This window comes from Protopterus annectens, chromosome 1.part1 (assembly GCF_019279795.1).
Source record: "Protopterus annectens isolate FY-2018-M chromosome 1.part1, PAN1.0, whole genome shotgun sequence".
NCBI lineage: Eukaryota > Metazoa > Chordata > Ceratodontiformes > Protopteridae > Protopterus > Protopterus annectens.
This window is the reverse complement of record NC_056726.1, coordinates 1,567,428,558-1,567,455,623: the sequence shown is the minus strand read 5'-3', so window position 1 is coordinate 1,567,455,623 and position 27,066 is coordinate 1,567,428,558. Positions and strand designations below refer to the sequence as shown.

Below are 27,066 nucleotides of genomic sequence, written 5' to 3'. Positions count from 1 at the left end.
CAGACTTGAGACTAATATCTGAAGACTGAGCTGCTCGCTGAATTGATCACTTTAAGTCTTTAAAGCACGCTACTCGCAAAGTCTAAAATTTTAACCCTTAATCATCTTACAAACCCACCACCAATATCCTAGAATACTTTTTAACAGCTCACCCTTCCTGATTACACTTATTTGTTGTAGTTTTAGTAAAAGAGAAGAAAGTATACTATGTCGTAAAATCTGGCTGCGATAATATGTAAGTACCGTTTTTACTTATGTAAAAGATGTTTCTCTAATTCATTTTTCCATCCTTGAAATAATTGTTGTCATTTTAATTTGAGTTTTTACGTTAAAGATATTATTATATGCCAAGGATGGATTTGACTATACCTACTGACAAATAGCAGTTAAATATTCTGGAAAACCTCACACTGCTATACACATTGACACACTCATGCCCAGCACATCCTCTCCGCTGCTATTCACTAAATGTACCTGCAGTTTGGTCTCTCCATTCACTTGAATGAGTGACTGCTGAATTTTGCCCATGTTAATTGTCATAGCTGGCTGTGCTGATTTATGCAGATGAGTGATTCGCTGACTCATTTGTCATGGTCAATCACTTACCACAAGCAATTCTAGAGGGGAGCAAGTGACTAATTACCACTAGGAGTTACCCTGGAATGCCTCATCATCCCACAGTGCAGGCAGCAGGATGGTCCACAGTGGTAATTCTTGTAATCATGGAAAACTACTGAGTTGGGCCTGTCTCTGAATCAGAAAGGATTATTACAAAGGGGCTGGGCACTCATGGTAGGCCTTACCACTAACAGTAACCATTTTTAAATCCCAGGAATGCCGGACACACATCCTGCTGTACTACTTGAAATGAATCTCTCAGCTTATGCTCCCCTGATTTGCTCCACCATGGATGGCAGTTTGACAGTTGCAAGGGCTGAAGGCAATATGAATAGACTAAGCATTGCCCTAAGCTGACACCAAGAAGGCTGTAACAGCACCTTTGAATCATTTGCTGACAATGAGTAGATCACTTACACATTACCCATACATTGCTGAGATTCATAGGTTAAGTTGACATCCTAATGGCATTAAGGCACTTAACACCCACAACCCCATGCGGATATTTTCTTCTCCCCATATGAGTATTAATATTAGTTTAAAGGCAGCCAGGTATTGGCTTGTTCAGACCATATAGGAAATGTATTAAATAATCTTAGAAGGCATTATGTAACGTATCTCTCACATGTTTATATCACTAATTGTTGTTTGTAACATTAGGTTGTCCATCATTATATTTCAAGTATAGACTTTCAAGCAGAATCAGGGGCAGACATTATTCTATGGACTAGGAGTTGCCCAACACAATGCATCTGAAATTCTCCAGGTGCAACTAACACTAGGTAAGACTGCAATCCAAATTGTAGCTTGCTACAGATCCCCCACCATGCCAAAAGATTCTCACTACACCTTTCTAAACATGCTGGAAAATATTAAGATACAACCAAACACCCTAATACTTGGTGATTTCAACTACCCTGCCATTAACTGGGAAAACTACTCAGGTACCAACTCCTTTTCCCAACATTTCTTGGAATTCATAAATTCAACTAATCCATTGTCTGACCAGGGGCTCCAATATCCTAGACCTGGTCATTACCAACATGGGAGATAGATGCTCCACACCAGTAGTCACTCCCTCATTGGTCAAGTCTGACCATACGCAAATCACCCTTGACATCCACATCCCACCCCACCCCCCACCCCCAGTAAGGAAACATCCTTAAAAAACTTCTCCAAAGCCATTACCCTTTATGGACAAAATTAGTCTGATAAAATATGGGGTCATGGACCACATAATAACCTGTGTCTCATCTTTGCAAACTTTATTTCAGTCCGTAGATTTATTGCAATATATGATGGTTCTTCAACCTTTCCACAGGAATCCTAATTTTAAACTAAATAATCAGCTGATCGATCTCAGCAAATTTCCATTAATAGTTAATCTGACTCTGATGTTTTTAATAAACTTGACTTATCGGCTTTACAAATTAGACAGGAAATGAATCTACCTAGAAGTTACATTGTTATAATGAGACAAGTGAAAGAACTTGCCTTGAGCTATTTTAGGAACTTTAAACCTGCAGCTGGATTTGTGGATAAGTGCTCTGAATTGTGGCAAGCTATCCAACAAGATACTAAATTTATAGCAACTGCATACAAATTAATTAAGGATTTGAAATTTCAGGACAAAATTTTGCTTTCAGAGTATTGGGTAAACAAAGTAACAGTAACAATCAGATATTAAAAGCAATTGATATAACTAGGAAATCAGTTTCTTTTCAAAAACTGATGTACACGCAATTGATGATTTGGAACAATGCATATTACACACATCTTAGATTACATAAATTTAACCCTAGGAATTCTCCAATTTGTCCATACTGTGCAGATCAAACAGCGGATCTTCTTCATATGTTCTGGAGTTGTAAATGCATATAAACTTTGGAACTCTCTTAAAGTACAACTGCAAAGATGGGTTATCAAAGTTCTACACTGTCATGGGAATTTATGATTCTACACATTCCTCCAAGAGAGCTTTCCAGATCGCAAACTATTATTTGTATGAATATTTTTGCTGATGAAACTCTATATAGCCACAAATTGGCTAGAACCACATAAGACATCATGGAATAATTTTAAGCTTGTGGCTATAAAACATATATTAGCACATAAATTACTTCTGAAACAAACTAACAAAAATATTAATAACCCGAAAATATGGGAAAAGGTCTTCAATATTATATTACCATAATACTGATTTTAGGAATATATTAAATATAGGAAGCATTTCATGTAGATATTGTATAAATGGTTTGTAGTAGTTATAGTGTATTATGTGTGTGATGTTTATTGTATTTTTGTAATGTTTTTGAAAAATATATTTCAATAAAAATTTGTTATGGAAAAAAAAAAAAAACTTCTCCAAAGCCAACTTCATGCTACTGAAGTCAGAAGTGACAAACTTCATGACACCCATGCAGACGGGATCTAAAAGTTCAACTGCAGAATCCTACACTAAGGCACTGTACAAGTACATCCACTCATGCATGAATCGTGCCATCCCATATAGAACCAAGATGCTCTCCTCCAAAAAAAGGAAGCCAATCTGGTGGTCACCTGCTATAAACAAACTATACAACAGAAGGAAGAAACTGTTGCAGAAAAGAGGAAAATCCCAGGATGCAAAAAAACTCCCTCACCAGCCTCAGAAGAAGCTAAGATCCCTCATAAAATCCTCAAAAGCTAGTTACGAAAATAAAATTGCCAAAGATTCCAAAGACAACCACAAGGCATTCTATAGTTATGTCAAGAACCTAGATGGCAATGCTCAGATCTGCTCTGAGCTACAACAACATGCCATTAAATATACTGATCCCAGGGATATTGCCAATATCCTGGCAGATTGATTTATTGCCAACTTTATCCCCCTCTCACCCCCTAAAGGGCCCATCTCAATACCAAATGATTGCCAAATTCCAGTAATCACGGCCACACAGGTGGAAACCGCACTCTCTAAAGCTAAGAATATAGCATCCATGGGACCAGATGACATCCCAGGCTGTGTACTACATGAACTACAAAATGAACTGGCACCTCACCTAAGTGTCATGTTTAATAATAGCCTCACCTCAGGCTTCGTGCCCACTGAGTGGTGCAAAGCTACAGTTATCCCACTCCACAAGGGGCGAGCCACCTTGGATCCCAGGAACTACCGTCCCATCAGTCAGACAAGCCTGATCTGCAAGGGCATGGAACGCATTATCATGGAACTTATAAACAAAGACATTGGCAACCTTCAAACACTGGACCCCACCCAGTTTGGGTTTGTGAAGGGCTGATCTTGTCTCCTGAACCTGATTGACTTCTTCGAATCAGTCTCCAGAGCTGTGGATGAGGGCAAGGTGGTCCACACAGCTTATCTGGACCTCGCCAAGGCTTTTAACACCATCCCCCACTCTGGAATCATAGATAAACTTACTAAGCTGGGCATAAACCCCTACATCACTCGATGGGTTGCCAACTGGCTTACTGACAGAACACAGACTGTAAAAGTAGCCGACTCCAAATCCAGCTCCAGACAAGTGACAAGTGGAGTACCTTGGGGTTCAGTCCTGGGACCACTCTTGTTTGGCATCTACTTCTCTGAAGTACAGGCCAACACTAAGAAACTCTGGCTAACAAAGTGCGCAGATGACTGCAAACTGGGAGCCATTACTGAATCCCCAAATGATGTGGCTATTCTAAAAAAGAGCCTTACAGAAACAGATGCCTGGTGCCAGAGCCATGGGCTCAAACCTAATGCCAAGAAATGTATAGTTATCCCCTTTGGAAAAAAACATGTACCCATGAATTACCACATAGGTGGCAGTACACTAAACATCAAAAGTGTGATGAGAGACCTAGGGACACAGATGCACAGTGGTCTCACTTTCAATAACCACATTGCCACAACAGTCAGGAAATCCTTCTATGCGACACACCTCATCACTAAGGGCTTTCATCCAGAAAAAAGGAGGTCATTGTCCAACTGTACTCATCCTTCATTAGACCCATTATAGAGTATAATGCCCCATTTGGTACCTCACAAGACATCTGCAACAGCTGGAAAGGCCACAGAAATATCTCACTAAAAGAATCACAGGCCTAAAGCAGATGCCATATGCTGACCATCTAAAAAAACTCCAGCTATACTCTGTGGCATATCGTCTACTCAGAGGTGATCTCTGCTTAACATACAAGGCCATGTCAAACCCTGAGCTGTTGGACATACTCTACTTAATGAAATCCCAATCCCTCAGAGCCACATGCTCAAGGGATCTAAACCTTGTCATCACAATGAACAAAACATGCTTGAGGGATAGGTTCCTGACCCAGAGGCTCCTCATACTCTGGAATAGACTGCCTATACATGTCAAGCAGAGCACCTCCTTGGCCCTCTTCAAAAGGAACCTTGATGATTGGATGGGAGATAGGAAATTCACCCTGGGGATCATGTCAGTTGCCCTGCTAGACAGGGGTCCAGAGAAGTAAATATTGTGGGAAGAAATATCCAGGGAATTGTTATGGCTAGGCCTGTATAGGCCCTGGGGCCGATAGCCTACTACCAACCTATGAACCTATGAACCTCTGAGAAACTGATAAAAGCAAAATATAATGAGAATTCTGGAAATCTTTCTAAAGAGTTCTAGCTTTCCAAATCTATATATTTTTTAAGAAATCATTGCACCATTTGAAGCTCTTCCGATGGCTTGTTCAAAAACTATAAGATGTAGCACTGTGTTTAATAATGGACCAAATCAAGAAGTATAAAGTCTTAAAAATAATACCCTGAAGTGAGCAGACCTGCTCTTTAGAATTAGATGAACTACAGAGTATGGTTTCCTAACTCAGACAAATACACACTGGTCAAAAGTTAAATTGTTGTGCAGCCATCTCCTCTAGTGAGCAGGGGAAAGTCCTATGACCCAAATGACCAAAATTCAAACAGTGACACAGATGTCTGTTGGAGATGGTTTGAGGAAGATGGGCATGTCTATCCTGGGAGGAACAATGCCTTGGAGGAGTGGTTATGCTACAAGGAACAGCCCATGGAAGAATAGGTGGCCAGTTAGGCAGTAGAGCTCATCATGAGTGCACTGGGGTATGCATTAACTTTAGGGATAGTGTTGTGGTCTGTACGGCAATGCAGATTATTCATCCTTATATCCAGGAGAGAGAAATAGATTAGGGTCTATGTGATTTACCTCTTTATTGCCAAAATATCAAAGATAGCTGAACAATCCTCATGGTTACATGACTAATGATACCTATGGAATGCTTCCTTTCCCCAACTGGGGATACCTAGTGTTAGGAACACTTGAGCAAAGTCCAGCTGTGGGAAGCTTGCTAGTCAGCATATAGGGCAAAATGTGTCTAGGCAAAAAAGCATAAATTATTAACTGCTGTTCCCTCTCTATCTTTCTTTATTTTTTATGATTTTATCCATTAATTTTATAAAAGTAATGTACATGCTTTTTGCCAAATGTCACAAGGATTATTGACATTAAAGGTGAGGCTGCTATTACTGTGCCTGATATCTAGTTTTTGTAGACCATGTTGGAGAACTTTGGCATCTTTATAGAAGTAATTATGTTACTCAGTTTGACATCATTACTAACTTTATCTGTCCAGACCCTATTTCTAACGTTTATATATAGTGCTTCCAGTGCAGAGCCCTCTGGGTCACTGCAGATCAATGCAGATGTGATGAAAAGGTAATACCCAACCCTGATTTGTTATGTCCTGTTTGTACATTTTTTAGCTAACAGAGCACTGTAGAAAATGGCATTTAATGAAGTTAACTTGTTAGTAATTTTATTACATGGAATAGTGCTAAATGCCTTAGCAAACTAATGATAAGCAATGTTTACTATCAGTCTTTCATTAAGTGCTGCTATAACTTCTTCAAATAATTCCAAAAGATTCAAAAGGGAGCATCACAGCAAAACAAAATCCTACTGTTCCTGTTGTACACCTCATAGAAGCAGATCCCGCTTCATTTTTGATTAGTTACATGATGGTTTGTTCTACCATCATATAAACTACTTATCAGGCCGATGAGTCTAAGGTGCTATTCATGAATACTTGTGCAGCATGTAGCAAGGAGGAAGGCTAGTATGCAATACATTTGAATGGGAAAACCTTATCAATTAATAATGCACAGTGGGGCAAGATCAGGTATGTAGATCTTGCTCCATTTTGCAGGCATAGTACTCCATTCATGAAATGCAAATTTATTTATTTATTATTTATTTATTTGCATTTGTTTACCGGGATAGTCCAGCTGGGCCAGAAGTACCCATTTTCAGTGGAGTCCCGGTGAGAAAAGCTTTCTAATATGCTACTAAGCATAGGGAGCTGAGCAATGCATTTGCACTGTAAACACAAAAAAGAACACAACACCTCTGTCACATGATAGGCAGCCCCCTATTGGCAACTGAGTTCCCTATAGCATAGGCAAACCTGACAGCACAAAAAAACTTATCCCATCCACCAAACTGTGATGATGGTGATCTCTTGCCACTAGAGGTTTACACAGCAGTGGGTTTTCTCATGACATATAGCTCTCAACCTTCCATCTCCAAATTGAGGAACACCAGCTCTCATAGCGTGGAACAAATGGGCAAAATGTGGAACACCTAAAAACGGCTTACTAACAACTTCATCTAGGAAGCTCACAGCATGGTTAAAATGTGCTATTTTATAAGTATAAAAAAGTCCTTTTAATGAATTAATATGATTCAGTGCTATTTGCCATTGATATCAGTTAAAAATATTCCTAATAACAAATGCATGACATCCTTTCAGTGTGGAACTTTGAGGAACAAGAGCATTTTCAGGCCCAAAATGAGGAACATTCCTCATATTGAGGTACACTTGAGAGGTACGTACTCTAATAATGACCCTGCTCCTCAGGCATGCCTAACGGCTGTTACATGTTTATAAATCACAGTCAAGCATGAAAGAGCATAGTCCAGCAGGGATGGTCTGTGTACTAAAGTATCAGACATTAACATATAATTGTTTCTACTGCACTTTGGTGTCATGGAACACAGCACAGTACCCAAGCTGTTCAGCTGTAAATGGGAGAAAAAATGAATTAGGTACCAGAGAACAACATCACCACTCGGTATAAATGCACTCTTCTGCACAATTCATAAAGGATTGGGGTTACTTGTATGATCCATTAAAGACTGTGATTCATACCAATGATCTGCCATCTTGAATGCTTTCCTACAATACATGGTGTGCAAACTGCTTGCATGTCTCTGTGCGCTATGTGCAGGAATACCAAGGTAGAACTGTCAGAATCTGATGTAACACCCAGTTTGAGAACTGGTACCACTACAAATTTCTCCATAAATCATGGGCATGTCCACATGTCAGCGTTCTATTTAATAAAACTGATAAGAGTTTAGCTAGATTTTCTTTGAGTTTATGTAGGAAACCACCATATATGTTAACTAGCCCAGTGATGCTTACATTTATAATTTATTTTGGGAAGCATTTCTTATATGCATAGTTGTGCAAGGAATGTCACCATTTCTCTCTGTAGCACTCTGAAATATGTACTTACTGTAAAGTCTGCATATGTTTTTCTAAAGTGTATGTTCCACTTATCACACTGCATCATAAACAACAACCCATTTATTCCATAGACAGATGGGTAGATGATAGACAGACAGATAGAAAGAAAGAGATAAATTAGACAGATAGGTTCATAGGTTCATAGGAGATTAGTAGGCTAGCTGCCCTAGAGCGTTAACAAGCTCAGCCATGTTAAACCAAATTATCCACAGTTGTTTTTTTTTTGGGTAGTTCACAGAACAAATTTATGAACAGAATGGGTCTGTGATCAACACCAGCTATCCCTGACCATGAGGGACATAGGTGCCACCCCAGGGGCAAATTTGCAGTCTCCTGTCCAATTATCTAGGGTGTATTTAAATAGGGTCAGTGAGGAGCTCTATTTTACGTGAATAAGAAGTCTATTCCAGAGAAGTGGCAGCCTCTGGGAGACATACCTGTATCTCCAGCATGTTCTGTTAATGTCACAAGCTAGGCTGAGACCCCTAGAGTGAGTGAATATTGTGCCATTTGACTTGTGGATGTGCAGCATTTCCATTAGGGCAGGGTTGGAGATTGCCCTATATGCCAGGCACAAGTCACCTCTCAGCAGCTTGTAAGATACAGAGTAAAGTGAAGGGCTTTCAACCTGCCATGCAGGTCATGGTTTGGGGTCCCTGTATTTTCTTAGTGAGAAACCTCTGAGGTCTCTCCAGCTGCTGCAGGTATCTGGTGAGATACATGTAAAAGGGTGCATTATACTCTATTAGTGATCTGATGAGGGTCGAGTATAGTGGGGTTACAACATTCCTTGACCTGCTATGCCCTCATTTATGAGGTGGGCTAAATAAAAGGCTTTCCTTACCACTGTAGACATTTGAGGGTCAAAGTTCAGGTTGCTATCAACCTGTGTTCCCTCGTCTCACAATACTGGGTTGGAACTCAGGGAGGTGTTGTCAATGTAATTTGTAGGGAATCCCATTTTACCAAAGGGAATAATAATGCATTTTTTTTGCATTTAGTTGTAGACCATGGCCTTAACACCAGTCATTTGTTTGTGTTAGCCCTTCTTGCGATATGTTAACATTGTTGGGGGACTCAATGATTGCTCCTAGTTTGCAATCATCAGCAAAATTGGTGAGCCAAAGGTCATCTACTTTGGTTTGGACTTCAGAGAAATAGATGCCAAACAGTAAGGGGCCCAGCACAGACCACTGTGGTACTCCACTGGTGACAGGTCGACTGTGTTCTGTCAATTAGCCAAATAGCTACCCATTTAGTAATGTAAGGGTCAATCCCTATCTTGAAGAGTTTCGCAAAGATGCCAGAGTGAGAAATTGTGTCAAAAGCCTTGGCAAGGTTGAGATAGGCTGTGTGCATATTCTTACCTTCATCCATGGCTTTGCTGATATTTTTAAAGAAGTCTACCACATTTAATAAGTATGATCTCCCCTTAATGAAGCCAAACTGGGTTGGGTCCTGTGTTTATAGGTCACCTATGTCCTTGTTGATAAGGTCCATGATAAGTTTTTCCATACTCTTGCAGAGGAGGCTGGTTATACTTATGGGTCTGTAGTTCCCAGGGTCAGTTGATGGCACCACTTTGTGCAGGGCGATTACTGTTGCTGTTCTCCATTCTGCAGGAACATAGCCAGTTCTCAAGCTATGATTAAAGAGAATGCCAAGTGGGTCCTCTAGGTCTTGTTTTAGATTGTTTTGTAAGCAACCTGGCATATTTTTGGTCCCATTGAGGCAGGGCTTTTGGCCTTGGCAAGCATAGAGATGACATGTTGTCTAGAGATACTAGGCAGAGGGCTGGTGTCAGGCATGCTTTGGGATATGGTAGGTGGGGATAGGGGGTGAAGTTTAAGCTGAATATGTCATCTGGCAGGTTGGCAATATATTCCAGTGTAGTATGAGTGATCCCATCTACAACCAGTTCAGCACATAGCTGGGCATTCCCTTTTAGATTTTGGATGTAGTTAAAGAATGCCTTCTGATTATCCTTGGCTAGGGATGAGATTTTAGTTTCATAATTTGCTTTAAAACTCTAGTGCCACTCATTCTGCGGACCAATGATCAACTGTACCAAGCCCTAATGGGAGCAGCCAAAAGGAGAAGAAGAAGAAATTGCTTTAGAAGACTTTACAAGATTTCTGATTTACTTGTTTAGGCTTAGGAGAGAACTCTTCCTGTGTGGAGTGATAGACCTCTTGGTTTTTTTACAACAGTTTCTTCCTCTTGTTATATAATCTGTATATACTTGAAGTCCATCATGGTGACTTCTTTTTACGGGAAGACCGAGTTTGATCTGGTCAGGTACAGCGGAGTTTGTGCAGTTGCTTAAGTGTTTGTAGACAGCATTTGTGTACACTTCTGTATAGTGACCACTGATGTCTGTGATTGTAGGTGGTATGAAGCTTTTTATACCATCATTTAGTAGGCTGTAGTTAGCTTGGGTAAAGTTTTTTATAATCATTGTTCCTGTGAGGGTGTCAGTTCCAGTAGTTACTTCAAATGAGACTGATATGTGGTCTGACCTAACCAGGGAGGGCATGACGCATAGGGAAGTACAGTGACCCCACCCCCAATGTCCGTAAGTACTATGTCCAGAACATTAGAGGCCCTAGTGGGAGTGCAAACTATCTGCTCTAAAACATTTGTATAAATAAAGTCCAGGAACCTGTGAGCCAGTGTGTTTTTGCTTGTGTATGTAATCTCCCATGACTAAGGTGTTGGGCTGTATGGCGAGGTATTCCAGTAAAGCGGAGTAGGTGGTGTGCTGATTCTGGTTCATGGTGGGGGATCTATAACTACCAATGACGTGGCATGGTACTTTCCCAATAGTTAATTGGACATGGAGCTGTTTGAAAGAGTCATGCTGTTTGACCAGTCTCGAAGTGTATTTTGTTTTAAGGAAGATGGATACACCTCGAATTTTGGTTCCTTCATGCTCATTTTGTCATCTGAATGTGTGGAAGGCATTGTTGCCTTGCACTGTGAGGAAGCTCTCAGTGGCCTTGAACCATGTCTCAGTAACTGCACAGATGTCAGCATCCTCCACAATGAAGAGTGCTTCCAGGGAGTGCAGTTTCATGTTTAATCTCCTAGCATTAAGCAGCATGACCCTGAGTTGGTCTCAATTAGATTTTGTAACCTTGGAAAATTTGTTGCTTTGACATTGCCTAAAAACAGCACTATGGGGGAAGCAAGGACTTTTTCCAGTATTCGACAGCTGGGGGGGGGGGGGGGGGCAGACCATCTCTCACAAATCAGTGAGGTCTGTCTACCATATCTTCCCATGCTGACAGACAATGTACTGACACCAAAAACTGAGCGAATTGTTGAAGTCAGTCATTTTTTTGTTTATATTGTGGCATCATCCTGGTGAGGGTAGGATACTGCTTAGGCCTATTGACAGACCTATCTGGGACACATAATCAGAGAGTTCCATCATTTCTGTCTTTATATAGTCCAGAGAGGTACATCTCAAGTCATTCACTCCGACATGGACTATGACAGAGTCATAACAGTGCTTGTTGTTGAGTGACTTGAGTGCATGAGTGATTTTTTGGATCCTGTCACCTGGTAGGCAGCTGACCATGACCTTTTCCTTGTCCAGTCTGGTGAGGGGGACATCTGTTTATCTCACTATAGAGTCACCTATGACCAAGACATTTGATATGGTTTACCTTAGGGGCTTATTTGTTAAGACACGGGTGTGTGTGTTAATATGTGTAGTGGTTTCTTTTTGCTTAGTGATGAGTATGGGTGGTGTACGTTTGAGAGGTCTGTGTTCTTTTGGTCAGTTTTTAGTGAGTACCTCAGTGTATGTGGATTTATTTGAAATGACCTTATTTTGTGTGAGAAGTGAGGTTTGAGTGAGAGGTGAAGCACGTGTGCTGACAACCTGTTTGATGTCTAGTTTGCTTTTACGAGAGAGAGAATTCACTCCAATTCCACAGTGTATTTGCATCGTTCACATAGGGTGTTAGTTTGATTTAGTAGTAAATCATTGTCAGCATCCATGAAGAAATTTCTACATTGCCTCAAGATGCCCATATCAATCAAGCTGGCTAGAGAAATGATAGGAAACTGCCCATTCATTGTAGCAGGATTTTTCTGAATTTGTTGCTTGGGGAAGGAAGTGGGCTAGCTGGACTTAGTCACAAACAGCAAAAATGAAGCAGTAATTCAATTAATACAGTTAACAAAGTGCAGTGCTGGCTTATAATATACTTATTTTTCAGTTTTGTTTTCAGTGGATGCCTTGGATTTCAGTGCAGATGCACTCCAGACCTCTGGCTAAAATTGCCAAATGTTGAGCAACTCCAATAAACTGAGTGCAAAGCTGGACAAATGTGAGGCTTATATACAGACATATTTAAACAGTTTTAACACAAGTAACAATGGGAAAGCCCCAGACTGAACCTTTCTCCAGCAATCCCCAACTCATATGGGTCCAGAGCTACACACTTCTTCCACAACGGTACAGGGAGGCCCTGTTAATGTAAGATGGCTGGTTTAAGAGCAGAGTGATGCCAAACAGTCTAAATTCAGCAGGTTTGACTCTAGACTATGCTATGTAAGGCAAGGAAACACAATTTTTAGATGGGAAGGAGTAAGGTAGAGTCACTTAAAGGTCAAAGTGAGAGTGTTTAGTAGTGCACTATTAAATGACCTGCAGTGGTACCACCCTCTGCACAACCTGACGGCTCTTTGAGCAGCTGTGAACATTGGGAGACTATGGAGTGTTTCCTATAGAGGATTTTAAACTGGAGAGGATTGCATGGTTAAGTTAAACCCTCAGGCCAATCAGATAAAAACACAATAAGCTATTGACCAGTAGTTCCCACCTTGGATGGGTTGAAGTTAGCTCTTTGCTCCTACCAGAGTGCAAAAGAACCCTCCCAATGTAAAATAAGCTGGCTTTGAGCTCAAGTGCAGTGACAAGTGCTTTAGAACAGAAATAAGAAGTCCTGCAATATCAGAAATCCTTGGAAATGAGTCCACTAACCCTGAGAAATGTTCACAACACACAACAACTTTGCAAAGCTTAGACATATTTGGCAGACCCAGGAGAACTTTGGCAAACTCAGAACAGCTTTTGCAGTATTAGAGGATGCTAGGAAATATCAGAATACTATTAAAACAACCTAACAGCAGTACAGTAACAAACAGTGGAGTTTAACAAGTGCAGCCTGAAAAACAGTAATACATTCAACAAAATAAATAAATGCAGCACAGAAGTGTTAACTGTCACTGAAACAGAACAAGTGCAAAAAATATACTTATAATGGCTTTGTAGGTCCAGATGGGTTTAGAAGCAATCCAAGTCTTGCAGTCACAGGTGTCCAAGCCAGGCAGAAGGAAGCTCTAAATAAATGAGTGACAGATAGAGAGACAAATAGGCAGATAGATACATATCAGCTGTGCTTCAGATGACTGGATGAATGAATATTGTTTGCAGTTCCAAAACCATAGCCCTACAGATGGGGCCAGTGTATCTCAGTTAGTAAGGACACAGACCACCCACATGCACTAGAGGAAAATACTTCTGGTAGTATGGTCCTCAATGTATTTTGTTGCTGAGGATTCACCATCTAATAGCCCATGTCACATTGGCCTCTGTTGAATGTAGAATCAATGTATTCACAATAAGCAAATGAATATACTATCTTCGAGGAATAGAAATTCAGTAGACAGCAAGTGAAGTAAGTTTCTATTACAGATTTAAAGTGCATTTACTCCTTTGGTGGTCATTTGTTAAACATTCAAAATAACATTGTTCTATAACTTAGTGCCTCATTGTTATAACCTAGGATTCCAGTTAGGAATCACTGACAAATAATTTAATAGACACCGATACCCATAGCAGGATCTTGGATAAAGGTACTAAAGATAAGGGACGCCAGTCCATGTAATAACCCTTAATAGCATAATAAAGATAGTTTATAGCCTATCTTATCAGGACATTCTGAGTTTACCACATCCATCAGTTTTGTACCTATGTGCTCTGCACCCTACAATGACAGTGACCAGTTAACTTAATGGCATAACATATGGAATGGCGCAAAACCATTTTAAAGTTAATTCCCCTTAGTGATATACTGTGGATTGTCTACATTTCTTAGTCATGAACCTGGCTAAATATCAAGAGGAAATGTTTAATCAAATTAAATAAATACAAAGGAGAAAATTTAGCAGGACCATGCGAGGAGTGGAAGCATGACAGGAAAAGCACTTTTACATAGATAAGGCAATGCAGCTTTTTACCATCACAGGCATTTGGGTGAGCTGCTTATTATGTAATTCAAACAGGTGCTTTGGGATGAGAGAATTAAAATAAACTTGTAAAATGTGTAGAGACAGGCAACCAAATGTCCAAATAGTCAATACTAACCACAGGAAACAAAATCCAAATTTCTTCTTAACAAAGGTTAGGACTAGTAGGACTGACAGGAGTGCCTGAATCCATAGCAGTCAACAAACGATCAAAAGCGAGCAAACAAACTTGTAAAATGTGTAGAGACAGGCAACCAAATGTCCAAATAGTCAATACTAACCACAGGAAACAAAATCCAAATTTCTTCTTAACAAAGGTTAGGACTAGTAGGACTGACAGGAGTGCCTGAATCCATAGCAGTCAACAAACGATCAAAAAACGAGCAAACAAACTTGTAAAATGTGTAGAGACAGGCAACCAAATGTCCAAATAGTCAATACTAACCACAGGAAACAAAATCCAAATTTCTTCTTAACAAAGGTTAGGACTAGTAGGACTGACTATTTGGACATTTGGTTGCCTGTCTCTACACATTTTACAAGTTTGTTTGCTCGTTTTTTGATCGTTTGTTGACTGCTATGGATTCAGGCACTCCTGTCAGTCCTACTAGTCTAACCTTTGTAAGAAGAATTTTGGATTTTGTTTCCTGTGGTTAGTATTGACTATTTGGACATTTGGTTGCCTGTCTCTACACATTTTACAAGTTTGTTTGCTCGTTTTTTGATCGTTTGTTGACTGCTATGGATTCAGGCACTCCTGTCAGTCCTACTAGTCCTAACCTTTGTTAAGAAGAAATTTGGATTTTGTTTCCTGTGGTTAGTATTGACTATTTGGACATTTGGTTGCCTGTCTCTACACATTTTACAAGTTTGTTTGCTCGTTTTTTGATCGTTTGTTGACTGCTATGGATTCAGGCACTCCTGTCAGTCCTACTAGTCCTAACCTTTGTTAAGAAGAAATTTGGATTTTGTTTCCTGTGGTTAGTATTGACTATTTGGACATTTGGTTGCCTGTCTCTACACATTTTACAAGTTTGTTTGCTCGTTTTTTGATCGTTTGTTGACTGCTATGGATTCAGGCACTCCTGTCAGTCCTACTAGTCCTAACCTTTGTTAAGAAGAAATTTGGATTTTGTTTCCTGTGGTTAGTATTGACTATTTGGACATTTGGTTGCCTGTCTCTACACATTTTACAAGTTTGTTTGCTCGTTTTTTGATCGTTTGTTGACTGCTATGGATTCAGGCACTCCTGTCAGTCCTACTAGTCCTAACCTTTGTTAAGAAGAAATTTGGATTTTGTTTCCTGTGGTTAGTATTGACTATTTGGACATTTGTTTGCCTGTCTCTACACATTTTACAAGTTTGTTTGCTCGTTTTTTGATCGTTTGTTGACTGCTATGGATTCAGGCACTCCTGTCAGTCCTACTAGTCCTAACCTTTGTTAAGAAGAAATTTGGATTTTGTTTCCTGTGGTTAGTATTGACTATTTGGACATTTGGTTGCCTGTCTCTACACATTTTACAAGTTTGTTTGCTCGTTTTTTGATCGTTTGTTGACTGCTATGGATTCAGGCACTCCTGTCAGTCCTACTAGTCCTAACCTTTGTTAAGAAGAAATTTGGATTTTGTTTCCTGTGGTTAGTATTGACTATTTGGACATTTGGTTGCCTGTCTCTACACATTTTACAAGTTTGTTTGCTCGTTTTTGATCGTTTGTTGACTGCTATGGATTCAGGCACTCCTGTCAGTCCTACTAGTCCTAACCTTTGTTAAGAAGAAATTTGGATTTTGTTTCCTGTGGTTAGTATTGACTATTTGGACATTTGGTTGCCTGTCTCTACACATTTTACAAGTTTGTTTGCTAGAATTAAAATAAAAATTAAAAAATATAAATGTTCTGCCTCTTTTCACTAATTAAAACACAGCAAATATTAAATTATTTATAAGCTGCACAGATCACTGTTTCAATGGTGCTGGCAACCTTATTGGTGGTATAGCACAACTTTTTAAATATATCTATCAAGTCTTAATTTTAAGCAGTGACATATATTCACATACATTAACAGCAAGGAAAACAAACTATAACAGCATTTTTAATCTTTTCATACATTATTCATTATTTTTTCTTATTCACAATTATTATTCACTTGAACATTACAAAAACTGTTCAATTCATGCCATACCTTAAATCTCACATCTCCTAAACATTATTCTGCATGTATTGCTCCCACAAATTCCATTTATGTCTGTGATTTGCCCCTTTCCTTTTATGTTCATTACAATATTCAGCACTTCAGTTACTGTTAGTTTAGAGTTTGATTTCTACTTTCTAGTAATTACTCCTTTTGGCAGCCAATAGCAGCCAGTAGCAGTAAACTTTGTAAAGCTTTACTATTTATGGGCAATTCAGATCTTATATCCCAGTTCAAAAGAATTATTATCTTACTTACAACCATTTGCTCCCCCAACACATCTGACAAAGTACTCTATAGGGAGTGTTTAAAAATCTGCAAACTCAATGCATTCCCAAAATTTGAAGCCTTCTGGACTTTATTGCATACTTTGGAGTGGTACAGATGTCCTGCCATTGTTATTTTGTAAATTGTCTTTCCAGGCTCTCTTCCCTTTGTTACCCAATTTTTTCTGATGATTTTTATAGTTATCAAGGAATATTTTGTCGCACTCTCCACCCCCTTCTCTTTGCCTATGAACTATTACAATCTCAGACAGGGAAGGTAGTCTCTCACCTGCGGTCCCACCTTTTGCTTAGCCTTATCTTATTTCCTCCCTAGTTATTTGCTTCCAATACTCTGGTTCTTTTGGTAATTTTTCCCAGTGAATTTCAGCCTATATTCTATATTCTTGCAGCCATCCCTATCGGCAAAATCTTTTTTCACCATTCCCTTGTTGCCTTAGTTTTTAAAATACTTTCTGCTTCTCTATCAGCACAATAGTCTTTATGTTTGTTGTTATTCTCCTTAAAGTCCTGCATTCAAACCCTCCTTTATCCTTATTTCTTGATTTCTCCATTTTATCATCATCCATTTCCACTTTGATTTATAATTTTATCTCCTGCTTACAGTGCACCGCTTTTCAATATGATATAAACTCTTTCCACTATATACAGTTTATATTCAATTTGTAATATATATATATATATATATATAAATATATATATAAATATATATATATATATATATATATATATATATATATATGAGGCATTCTACAAATACATTTCTGTTTGCCTAGCTTATTTTTCAGACACTTATCTCAATTGTTACTATCGCTTATATTAGCATTTTTAGTGCAAGTTCATATACAATCACCTTCATTAACTTTTATATACAGGCTGTTACTTACAAAACATTATTTATTGCTTTTCTTTTGTTTTATTCTGCAATGACAAGGACTTACCGGAATACAAGATCCTTCACAGTATGCAAAGCTGCAATGTAGGTAAACTTCGTTTTTGCTCACTTGCTGAAAGAGCATGATAGAAAAACGAGTCACTGTAGAATTTCCATTCATTACGATATCAACCCCAGTAGTATTTGGCTTAAGACAGCTGTAAGAAAGAATTCAGATAATGAGAGTCCGTGGGAATTTCACAAAACCCTTTCTCTATTCTGTAAGTGTAGAACTACTCAATAGCATTCATAATAAAGCAATTGTAATAGTTACAGACACCCACAGAGTTATTCCATCTAATGTCGTCTGATAGTATGTTGTTTCAATTTTTATTAATTTATTTGTTTTCTGGGGTAGAGCGCTGATCACCATGGACCTTTTTCAGACTCAGTGCAGGTGCGCTGTCTGGTTAAGTGACTTGCTCAGGGTCACACACTTACGCAATAGAGGCTTAAGGAATCAAACCTTGCAGCACAATAACTTAAGACTAGTTAATACAGATGTACAGTAATACTTTGGTATTCAGAGATTGTGCAAAGGGTAATCTACTAAAACAGAATGATAACCTGGTTAAATTCAGAATCCCCTTCCAGCCTGACAATCCCACTGCTTATGCAGAATGTTTTACTGCCAAATTCTATGTACATGCAAATTATTGCACAGATGCATCTGTCTCCCTCAAAAATACTGATCATTGTAATTATCAGTCAATACAGGTTTCAGAAGAGTAGAGGGCACATACCAGAAGTCCTTTTTAGGACTACAAATGTATCTCTGTTTAGGTCTTTGCGGTTTTCCTCCCCAATTGTCTGGGGAGGCTAAGGATATGGACTCACCAGTGAAGGGTGCCACTATCCTTTAGTTTCTCACAAAAAATAAACACAATGCCAGAGTTAAAAACTCTATGGTTAAACTCTCATATAACCAGGCTATATACATTTATCTCTCAAGATGCCAAAAACACTCTTGCTAAACTAAGCAAGGAAATCCAGACTCTGATCAAATCAACCAAAGCTGGATATGAGGTAAAAATAGCCAACCAGGAGAAGGATAACCACAAAGCCTTCTTTAGATATATGAGTAACCCAGGAAATAATACCCAGCACTATGCATAACTAATAGTAAATGATGTTACATACTCAGACCCAGAGAACATTGACAAGCTACTAGTGGATACATTTTGCTCAAACTTTACCCCCCCTACAATATCCTCAGATGACATACCCATATCTACACCCCTCAAATCTTGAAGGACACATGCTCAAAGCACTGTCTAAGGCCAAGAATGAAATTCTATGGCATCAGACAACATAGAAGGCTACCACCTGGTCAGCCTAAAACATGACTTTTCATACCCCTACAGATGCTTTTCAATATCAGATTCAAAACAGGTTTCATTCTAGATGAATAGAGGACAACAGTCATTGCCTCACACAAAGGTAGGGTTTCACCAGATCCTAGTAGTTATAAACCCTTAATCCTGGCCAGCCTTATCTGTAAAGGATCATTATGGGATTAATAAATAAGGATATAGGTAAGTAATCCAAACAAAAAAGCCGTAGAGCGGAAAGCAGTACTCTTCCAATTCCAAACCACGAAAGTGACACCAAACAACTTCTTGAACGCTTTTATTGGAAAACCACATGCGTTTTCGTCCTTTTACTCTAGGACTTCATCAGATGAAACTGTTTTAAAAAACTCTACCTTTATACTTTATTACCAACACAATTAACCAATAAAACACAATTACTTTATTTTAAATAAACCAATGGATTTCTCATCTCATTAATATTTATTCCTAATTGAAGTTTAAAAAAATGATCGTATGTATAAAAACAATACTTTTAAAGTCTGTTTATCTTTTAGATATTATTTAAAAGTTAATTTGACATCAAATATTACAACATTGGGAAAGTTTTTCATTTGATTTTTATCATAAAAAACATATTCGTATTAACTTCCGTGTAAGAAATCGCAAGCATTAAAAAACTTAGTCTTGTACCCCCTCTAGTGTCGAGAAACTATATAACATACTAATTCATCTCTCTAACTATTTCTCACTTCTTGTGTATTTGTTGTTGTGTGATTCCTACCTATTAATTTTCTATGTTCATTAGTTATGTCTCAATAAATTAATTAAATTACATATATATTTGTGAATAAATAAATAAATAAATAAATACCTAAAATTATTCTTTTTTAAAAAATTCTTAAAATTAATGTTTATGTATAAAGCTTTTCTGTAAACTAAACAACCCAGTGAATGTGACTTAAACTTTATTTATGCAAGCAATACTAGTTACCCAAAACCAACAATAATGAATATGAGAGGAAATTTTAGGAACAATTATAACAATAAGGATAGAAATGAAGGAAATAGTGAAAGAAAGAATAGGGAGTATAACTATGACACCGAATTTCCACCTTTAGGGATGGATAATCAAGAGTATTACGAATCTCACAACAGGGAAAGAAATTTTCAGGTGAGGGGGGGAGAAGGGGGAGGGGGAGACACTATTAGTGAGTACCCTGGTCCCCATAAACAATAGGAATAATGGGAACAGCATAATTTTTGAGAATGAAATTAAAGAAATAAAGTTTAAGTCACATTCACTGGGTTGTTTAGTTTACAGAACAGCTTTATACATAAACATTAATTTTAAGAATTTTTTAAAAAAGAATAATTTTAGGTATTTATTTATTTATTTATTTATTCACAAATATATATGTAATTTAATTAATTTATTGAGACATAACTAATGAACATAGAAAATTAATAGGTAGGAATCACACAACAACAAATACACAAGAAGTGAGAAATAGTTAGAGAGATGAATTAGTATGTTATATAGTTTCTCGACACTAGAGGGGGTACAAGACTAAGGTTTTTAATGCTTGCGAATTCTTACACGGAAGTTAATACGAATATGTTTTTTATGATAAAAATCAAATGAAAAACTTTCCCAATGTTGTAATATTTGATGTCAAATTAACTTTTAAATAAGATCTAAAAGATAAACAGACTTTAAAAGTATTGTTTTTATACATACGATCATTTTTTTAAACTTCAATTAGGAATAAATATTAATGAGATGAGAAATCCATTGGTTTATTTAAAATAAAGTAATTGTGTTTTATTGGTTAATTGTGTTGGTAATAAAGTATAAAGGTAGAGTTTTTTAAAACAGTTTCATCTGATGAAGTCCTAGAGTAAAAGGATGAAAACGCATGTGGTTTTCCAATAAAAGCGTTCAAGAAGTTGTTTGGTGTCACTTTCGTGGTTTGGAATTGGAAGAGTACTGCTTTCTGCTCTACGGCTTTTTTGTTTGGATTACTTGGTTGTCAGTGAAAGCCGCACTTTCAAGGATATAGGTAACTTACGGACTCTCAACCCAAGCCAGGTCAGATTCATCAAAGACAGATACTGTCTAATTAACCTGGTTGACTTCTTTGAAAAAAAGTGCTGCACAGTGGCACAGCAGGTCACATTGTTGCTTCACAATAAGAGTTCCTCTGGTGCAATTCTCATCTGGGGTGCCTTCTGTGAAGAGGCTGCATGCCCTCCCTGTATTTCTGTGGAGTATCTTCTGTTTCTCTGGTTTCCTCCCACATTCCAAAGGCATGCAGTAGATGGATTGGAAATTCTAAATTAGTTGTAGGTGTGAGTGTGCAAGTGTGTGTGTGTGTGTGTGTGTGTGTGTGTGTGTGTGTGTGTGTGTGTGTGTGTGTGTGTGGTATGAAAGAATAATGATGGCAGGGCTAGCCACCCAATGGTGTAAACGTTGACTCTAGATGATTGTCACTGTTGATGTGACACCCTGACTCCATGTGCAAAAATGGGAAAAGGGCTTATAGATGGATAGACTTCTTCTAAAAGTTATTCTAGCAATGCATGAGGGCAAATCCATGCACATCACATATCTAGACCTCACAAAGGCATTCAACATGACCCCACACTCAGATGTCATAGATAAACTCTCCAAATTAGATGTATATCAGTGTGTACCTCACTGTATAGCAAAGTGGCTCACAAATAGAACCCATGAAGTAAAGGTAGGCAGCAATTCCTCCTCCAAAAGATCTGTCACTAGAGGTAAATCCTAGGGTTCAGTCCCTGGGCCACTCCTCTTTGGTATTTTCTTCTCAAAGGTCAAAGCTAATGTTATAACTTTAGGGCTGACCAAGTTGGTTCCATCATAAAGTCACAGAGGGCACTATGATCCTCCAAGATGGCCTATGCCAAACAAATAGCTATTGTCAAAACCATTGACTAAATGCCAAGAAATGTATAGACATACCCTTTGGTAAATATGACTCCCCTTGTAACTATTACATTGATAACATATCCCTTTAAATGGATTCTGTAGTCAGATATCTGGGAACCTATGTCTACAATGACCTGTCCTTTAATCTCCATATATCCACAATTGTAGGAAAGTCTTTTTTCATCACACAGCTGATATCTAAAGGTATAGCATCCAGATTCAGGAACATAGTCATTCCACTGTACTCAGTATCCAGATCATTAAGTATAATACCCCTTTCAGTATATACTTATTCAAACACTTGCCACAAATGCAATAACCACAAGACTACGTCATTAAGAAATTCAGTCACCTAAATTATAAAAACTATGTGGACTGTCTAAATCATTGTCTCTGTTTTCAGTATTATACAGGCTACTGACAAGTAACCTCTACCTCATATATGTAGACTGCCAACAGATCCCCACCTGTCAAACATACCACACATCCACAAGTACAGTGGTGGTATTAACACCCACTCAAGGGATCTCAGGCTCTCCCATAGCAGAATAGAACATGTTGGAGGGTTAGGTATGCATCACAGATAATTCCTGTTCTAGAAAGCCATCTTCCACTACACATAAAGCAAAGTAGTTCTGTTACACTATTCATACATAATTTTGATGAAGGGATTGGTAACTGCAAATTCCCCCCTGTTTAGCATCCTTGTCCCTCGTGGATAGTGGCAATACATAAATGTCCCAGCATATCCTTGTTCTGCCCTTGTCGGGTTATCTGTGCATGAAATATATAGATTAAAAACTACCAGGGGATTTTAAGGGTAGGCTACTTAAGATTCCCAAAGAGCAATAGCTTACTAAGTACATATGAAACTTAGAACCTATAAGAATGTCAAAAGAAATATACAGAAAATTATTAGGTTGCCTTCAATTACCTTGAAGTTATTGCAATTTGAAATAACTTGAACTTTTTAGATTTGCACAAATAGCTGAGTCAAACTTGATCACTCAGCTTTAATCTGCATAAAGAAAGACAAAGGTATGCATAGAGACTGGTTCATAGGTTCATAGGCTAATGGCTCTGAAGCCTTTACAAGCCTAGCCCATAGAAGTGCCCTGGCATCATGCCGCCCAGTGTTAGTTCCCAGTGCCTCTGTCAAGTAGATCCATTGGACTGATCCCCGGGGTGAATTTTTTATTACCTGTCCACTCATCAAGATTTCTATTGAAGAGGGCCAGTGAGGTCCTCTGCTTGACATGTATGGGAAGTCTATTCCAGAGCATGGGCAGTCTCTGGGTTATGAACCTGTCCCTCCAGCACGTTCTGTTGATTGTGGTAATGAGGTTGAGGTCTGTGGAGCGTGTGGTTTGGAGGGATTGGGATTTTTTAGATGTAGCATTTCTAACAGAGCAGGGTCAGACATGGCTTTATAAGTCAAGCAGAGATTGCCTCTAAGTAAGTGATATTAGACAGAGAATAGCTGGAGTCTTTTGAGACTGTCTATACAGGACATGTGTTTAATGCCTAGGATCCTTTTCGTGAGGTACTTCTGTGGCCTCTCCAGCTGTTGCAGGTGTCTAGTAAGGTACATGCCAAATAGGGCATTGTACTCGATGATTGGCATAATGAGGAAAAGTAGAGAGACGATGACATCTTTCTTCCTGAATGCAAAACCCTTGGTAATATGTGCCACATAGAAGGACTTTCTGACCACAGTGGCAATGTGGTGGTTGAAGGAGATGTTGCTGTCAACCTGCATCCCCAGATCTCTTCTAACGCCTTCAGTATTCAGTGGGCTCCCATCAATGTGGTAATTAGTGGGAACTAAGTTCTTACTAAAGAGGATGATGGTGCATTTTCTGGCTTAAGCTTAAGGCCATGCTTTTCACACTAGTCATTGGTCTCAGTGCGGCCTTTCTGTAGGATGTCTGCATCACTTGGGGAGTTAATAATGGCTCCCAGTTTGCAGTCATCTGCGAACTTGGTCAGCCAGAGTCCCTTTGTGTTGGCCTAGACTTCTTAGATGTAGATGCCGAACAGGAGACGACCCAGGACCGATTCCTGTGGGACTCCTCTTGTGACTGGTCAGCAGTCTGACTTGGATTCCGCTAATTTAACACTGTGTGTTCTATCTGCGAGCCAATTTGCAACCCACCTAGTGATGTAGGGGTTGATGCCTAGTTTGGTGAGTTTATCAATAATTCCTGAGTGAGGAATGGTATCAAAGGCTTTAGCCAGATTGAGGTAGGCTGTATGCACTGCCTTATCTTCATCCACAGCCCTGGTGACTGACACAAAGAAGCCAACCAGGTTGAACAGGCATGATCTCCCTTTCACAAAGCCAAATTGCACGGGGTCTAGAGTTTGGAGATTTCCTATATCTTTGTTAATCAGGTCCATGATAATGTGCCCCATAGATTTATATATCAGACTCATCAAGCCAATGGGGTGATAATTCTCATGGTCTGTAGTCGCTCACCCTTTATGGAGAGGGATGGCTGTAGCAGTGCACCATTCAGTAGGGACAAAGCCTGAGGTGAGGCTGTGACTGAACAGGGCACACAGATGTGGTGCTAGTTCACTTTTTAGTTCATGTATAACACAGCCAGGGATATTACTGGGTCCCATGGAAGCTGTATTTTTGGCCTTGGACAATGCAGATTTATCCTGCACCGCAGTAATGCTTGGTGCCTGGTATTCTTCTGGTATTGTGATTGGACCTTTGGGGAGGGTAAGACTGACACTGAATCCATCAGCCAGTATGTTGGCAATATCTGTTGGCTCAGTATAGGAGGTACCATTGTGCAGTAACTCAGAGCAAATCTGGGTATTGCCATGGAGGTTCTTGATATAGCTATAGAAGGCTTTGTGATTGTTTTTAGTGTCTGCCACAATTCTTCCTTCATATCTGGCTTTAGAGGATTTGATGAGGGATTTCAACTTTTTGTTGAGGCTAATAAGGGAGATTTTCCAGTCTTGGGACTTCACTGTTTTCTGTAACAGATTACTCCTTCTGTTGTGGAGTATATTAATGGCAGGGGACCACCAGATTGCCTTCCTTTTTTGGAGGAGAGCATCTTGGTTCTGCTGGGTATGGCTAGTTCCATGCATTTATGTACGTTTGTACAGTGAATTGGTGTATTATTCAGCAGTCATGCAGCTATTTTCCATTGGCATGGGTGCTGTGAAGTTAGCCACCTCTGTTTTTAGGAGTCCATAGTCAGCTTTGGAGAAGTTTTTCAAGGTGGTTACCTTTGTGGGGGGTGTGGGTGAGATGTGGATTTCCATGGCGATTAGTTTATGGTCGGATCTGACCAGGGAGGGACTGACTATTGGTGTAGAGCAGTGGTCGCCCATGTTAGTAATAACCAGGTCAAGGATGTTGCTTCCTCTAGTGAGGGTCAGAATGAGCTGGTCCAGGGCATTGGAATTGATGAATTCCAGGAAACGTTGGGCCAGTATATTGGTGCTTGAGTAGTTTTTCCAGTTGATGTAGGGGTAGTTGAAGTCTCCTAGTAACAGAGATTTGGATTGAACCTTGATAGATTCCAGGGTGCTTAGGAACATGGAGTGAGAGTCTAGGGACATGGTTGGGGACCTATAGCAGGCTATGACCTGGATCACCATCTTACCCAATGTTAGTTGTACCTGAAGTATCTCAGATGCGTTATGCCGGGCTACTAGTCTGGAGGTGTACATATCCTTTATGAATATGGAGACACCACTGCGTTTCGAACTTCGGTCCATGTTTCGGGGCTGAAAAGGTGTGGAATTAGTTATATCCTGGTAGTGCAGGGGTGCTTTCTGCTGCTTTAAACCAGATCTCTGCTACAGCACAAATGTCAGTGTTCTCCATTTTGAGGAGTGCTTCCAGTAAGTGCTTCTTGAGATTTAGACGTCTGGCGTTGAGCAGCATGACCCTCAGATTGCATTTATTTATAGCTGTTATGGTGGTAATTTGGTCTTTGGAACATCACTTAAAAAAGGCACTATAGGGGTGGCAAGAGCCTTAGCCAGTACCCAGAAAACCAGGGGTGACAGATGCAGGCCATCTCTGGCAAAGCAGTGAGGTCTGTCAATCATGTCATCCCAAGCAGACAGATACTTTACCCCTTAGCATGACACCAGAAACGTAGCCAATTTTTGAAGTCAGTCATTTATTATTTGTACTGCGGTATCATTCTGGGTGACAGTAGGATACTGCTCAGGGCTAGTGTCATACCTGCCTGGACCACATAATCCGAGAGCTGCACCATGTCTCTTTTCATGTAGTCCAGGGAGGGTTCCTATTACGTCATTGAAGTTTTACAACTTTGGACATCATATGGTCGAAACCATATGTTCGAAGTTGTAAAACTTTGAAAACGTTAAAAAAAAAAGAAAAAATTCTCAAACAGTTGTAAGTAGGGGGCAAGCCCCCATGCACCTTTCACATGCAGGGCTGCACCCCCCCCCCACCGCCCGCTCTTTAAATATACCAACTACGAAATCACATTACAGTGTAGTAAAGGGAACTCTTCCCTTTCCGCACTGTACTGCATTGTAGTGCGGTCTTGGAGTTGGTATATTTAAAGAGCAAGGGGTGCAGGGGGCCTTGCCCCCTGCTTACAATAGTTCGGTAAGGTTTTTCTTTTCTTTTTTTTTTTTTTAACATTTTCAAAGTTTTACAATTTCTAACATATGGTTTTGACCACATGATGTTCAAAGTTGCAAAACTTCGACGATATAATAGGAAACCATCCAGGGAGGTGCATCTCAGGTCATTCACACCCACATGGACAATGACAGAGTCATACTTGTACTTTTTGTGGAGTGACCTGAGTGCATGTGTTATGTGTCAGATTTTGGCACTTGATAGACAGCTGACTGTTACCTTCTCTTTATTCAACCTAGTGAGTGGGACATCTGTGTGCCTCACTATTGAGTCACCTATGATTAGT

General features: G+C 39.3%; 1 protein-coding gene across 2 annotated transcripts in view; it reads right to left on the bottom strand.

Annotated features, from left to right (window-relative positions):
- LOC122811426 overlaps nt 1–27,066 on the bottom strand; it is a 317,519-nt gene that overhangs the window by 123,902 nt on the left and 166,551 nt on the right. For both annotated transcript variants that reach the window (XM_044083270.1, XM_044083275.1), the window contains exon 6: nt 17,868–18,018. In XM_044083270.1, coding sequence (XP_043939205.1) covers nt 17,868–18,018 — 151 coding nt within the window. The remainder of the gene's footprint in view (nt 1–17,867; nt 18,019–27,066) is intronic.